At 40.2% G+C, this 3,506-nt stretch overlaps 1 protein-coding gene across 1 annotated transcript; it reads right to left on the bottom strand.

Moving 5' to 3' along the window:
- LOC306871580 (uncharacterized protein) lies at positions 1-2,271 on the bottom strand. The gene is made up of 3 exons (XM_079419635.1): positions 1,671-2,271; positions 1,137-1,419; positions 1-902 (listed from the first exon to the last, which is right to left on the bottom strand). Exons 1-3 carry the CDS (start codon positions 1,943-1,945, stop codon positions 189-191), a joined length of 1,272 nt encoding a protein of 423 aa, XP_079275761.1. The 5' UTR covers positions 1,946-2,271; the 3' UTR covers positions 1-188.
- Between the last annotated feature and the right edge of the window lie 1,235 nt (positions 2,272-3,506).

Genomic DNA, 3,506 nt, shown 5'->3' with positions numbered 1-3,506 from the left:
AAACTGTAAACATTTTTATTCGTACAAAGAAATGTTAACATTAGAGAACATACTGTGAAAAGAAAACATATACAGGATTCTGTAAATGTGAACAGTTATAAACACAAACAAAAAACAAAAAAAACACAAAAAAACTCTAGCCTTCCATACTGTAAATAAAGTTTCAGAACTATAGTACAGTAATATTTTCAGTGGTCGCCATTGTCACCCTCTCTTTCCTGGCCACCATCCTCATCCTCCTGGCCATCGACGCGCTGCTCTCTGTTAGGCCATAAATTCTCATCCACATCGCAACGGATATTTTCTCTTGCGATGCAGCGAGGGAAGAAACGGCGTGAATGTCTCAACCATCCCCTACATTGATCCCCTGTGATGTCCTCACATGCAGCATCCATTGCATGCAGCAGGGCCCTCTGGTCTTGAGCCTGATGCTCATACACCCTCCACCTCCAAGCTGAAAAAAACTCCTCAATTGGATTTAGGAAAGGAGAGTAAGGTGGAAGAAACTCCATTAGCATCCGGGGATGGGTGGTGAACCAGGTTCTGATGCGTGGGCCACGGTGGAAGTTCACATTATCCCACACAATGACATAATGTGGTAGCTGAGGTCCTTCTTCACCTCTCTCATTTTCCGGGATCAGATCAGTATAAAGGTGGTCCAAAAAATTTAGGAGCTTTTGTGTATTGTAGGGCCCTAAACTGGGAATGTGTGTGGCCACACCTCTTTCTGATATAGCGGCACACATTGTTATATTTGCTCCTCGCTGGCCTGGGACATCCACAGTGGCTCGGTGGCCAATGATGTTACGGCCACGCCTTCGACCTTTGGCCAGGTTGAAGCCAGCTTCATCAACGAACACTAGGATGTGAGGGGTTTCGTTGCCTTCTAATGCCATTATTCTCTACAATAGAATAAAAATAAATCTAATCAGTCAAGTAGAGACAGATACTGCAGGGAGGATCTAAAGTACTGTAAAAAGAGGGAGTGAAAAACTGAAGACAATTTCTAGGCAAAATGCTCTAGTCACACAAAGCTGGATTCTGAAGGTAAAAAGGATAAAGCAAAACAAAAAAAAGTGGTAACCATGTCTTACTGTAATAGTGTTACAATGATAGACAACCAGTAGTTGACTTACATGCACATACTGGTACCGCAGCTCTTTCACTCTGTCAGAGTTTCTCTCAAATGGTACCCTGTAAATCTGTTTCATGGTCATCTGATGTTTCTTCAATACCCGGTCTATTGTGGAGATGCTGATAGAGTTTATATTTTGGAACATTACATTGTCTAGAAGGATTGCATTACGAATCTGTCTCAGTGTGATGGCATTATTTGCAATGACCATGTTGCATATTTCTCGTTCTTGTTGTTCATTTAGAAGTTTTCTTCTGCCACCCACTTGAGGCTGTCGTCCAATCCTAGACATACAAGTCAAAGGTCAACACTGTAAATTTGTTACAAAATGAGTTACCAATGTAATTGTACTGCTGTTTTATGGTACTAAAAGTGTGATGCACTGCACAGTGACTGGAATACTATTCACAGTATTTTCTCCATTTTTTTTTCTTTGTCATTTTTATAGTATCATATAACATCACATGAAGATATTACAGTACTCTAGGCCTACACACACACCAACACTGAATAGTTCAATAGAATAGTTCTGTACCTGTTTTCCCTGCGAAAGGTTTGGATGATGGAGGAGACTGTAGACCGAGGCACATTAGGCTGCACTCGGCGACCTGCCTCTGCCATTGTGAGGCGATGGTTTATAACGTGGTCAATAAGGGTGGCCCGGATTTCATCTGGGACATCATGGTGCCTCCGTGCTCCTCGGCCTCTTCCCCCTATTCCTCCACGCATTCTCACTCCTCCTCTTCCTCTTCTTCTTCCTCCTCTTCCTCGAGCAGGAAGTTGCTGTTGTACTTGGCGAGGTGCTTCCATGTTCACACTGCAAATGAAACTGGCCCCGGGCCAAGCTCTGTCTATATACTTTTGGCAGCAGTCATAATCATAGACAACACCTGTCAGGTAACTAAACAAACTGTTTGATTAGTCATCTGAGATGTGGGAAACTGCTCCTTCGTTAGTTCTAATTTGACCTGATTGATTGTCAAGTACTGTCATAAATTTATCAAATGTTCCAAGAAATTCTTTCATGGTATTATATCTTTGACTAATTTTGACAGTTGAACAGACAATTGTGCATATGATGACTTACACAATGAAACCATGCTGATATGTTTTGGAGAGAGTAACCATTTCACTGAAAAATCAACTAATCAGTTTAGATCAGCAAGATCTATTTATTTGGAAAATGTGCTAAATGTGGGCTCATTGTGCTAACTGTAGCTACTTGTACATAATCATTTGAAAAAAAGCACAGAGTCACTTGAGACATGTACTAAAGCATTTGCAATTTGATAAAACCAATGAAAAATGACATTCTGTTGTGAACAATTGCAAGGTGGTTTGGAGATTTGTCCATGTTATTTTGAGAATGTCATCTCGGTTTCAAGAAATGAGCCAAACCAATCGAGAAAAACTGTAATACAGGCATTTGTTTATTATACAGTATGTGATAAAAATTTTCTTTACATTTTCTGAATGTCTCAAAATTATGAAAAGTATTTCTCAGTTTTCTTTCTTTTTAAACACTCCCCACAGATTCCCCGAGTTCTCATGTGCAAACCTTTCAAACCATTCAACCAGACAAACTCACCAATTCCCCCGTTACTTCAAATTTAAACTAGCAATGTCAAACTTGTACTAAGGCCTGAGTGATACAAATTGATATTGATTCTGTCGTGGCAGCTAGCTCAGAAGTGAGAAGAATCTACACTGTGCTGAGGCTCAAAGGTTTCCCCCATGCTTCATTTCAAACCAAGCAAATAGTCGTTGGATTCAATTACCCTAAACAGGAGTAATAATTTAGTCTGACGTTGAGGAATTAGAACAAAATAAAAGCACCAAATAATTTTAGGATTACAGAGCCCATGTGTATGTGATCATTTCAGTTGTAGATTACCTACACAAATTAGTACAATTCATTATGTGTATTACTAGTAAGTAGCCGTTTTGCCATTTCAGACCCCCTAAACTTCACAGCTCACAATGTTTGAACTGAAATCCCCTCACAAATAAAACATCTGTCTCTACAACTTACTATGCTTGGCCATTGTGCAGTTCTCAATTTTTCCACAGACTTTTTCGGTTCATCACATGAGGGGAAGGAAGAAGGGAAGAGCTTGGAAAGGAAAAACTCACCGGTGCCATTCTTGTGCTTCCCCAGGAAGTCACACCCTGCAGCTCCAGCTGTGGGCAAGGTTAATCAAACGGTTACAAAAAATTTCAAAGTCATTAAAAAAAAAAAAATTAAAATTAAAAGTGAAAAGAGAAGAAATGCCCTGCATTAATAAAGCCAGACCAGCTGGCTTTGAACAGAAACCCGATGTGGGTTGTGTTGCCCCTCAAACTCTCTTGGATCTGAAAAGGTTGTTATGCA

This window comes from Barbus barbus (genome assembly GCF_936440315.1).
Source record: "Barbus barbus genome assembly, chromosome: 6".
NCBI lineage: Eukaryota > Metazoa > Chordata > Actinopteri > Cypriniformes > Cyprinidae > Barbus > Barbus barbus.
The sequence above is the reverse complement of the archived record's forward strand: the minus strand, read 5'-3'. Positions and strand labels throughout refer to the sequence as shown.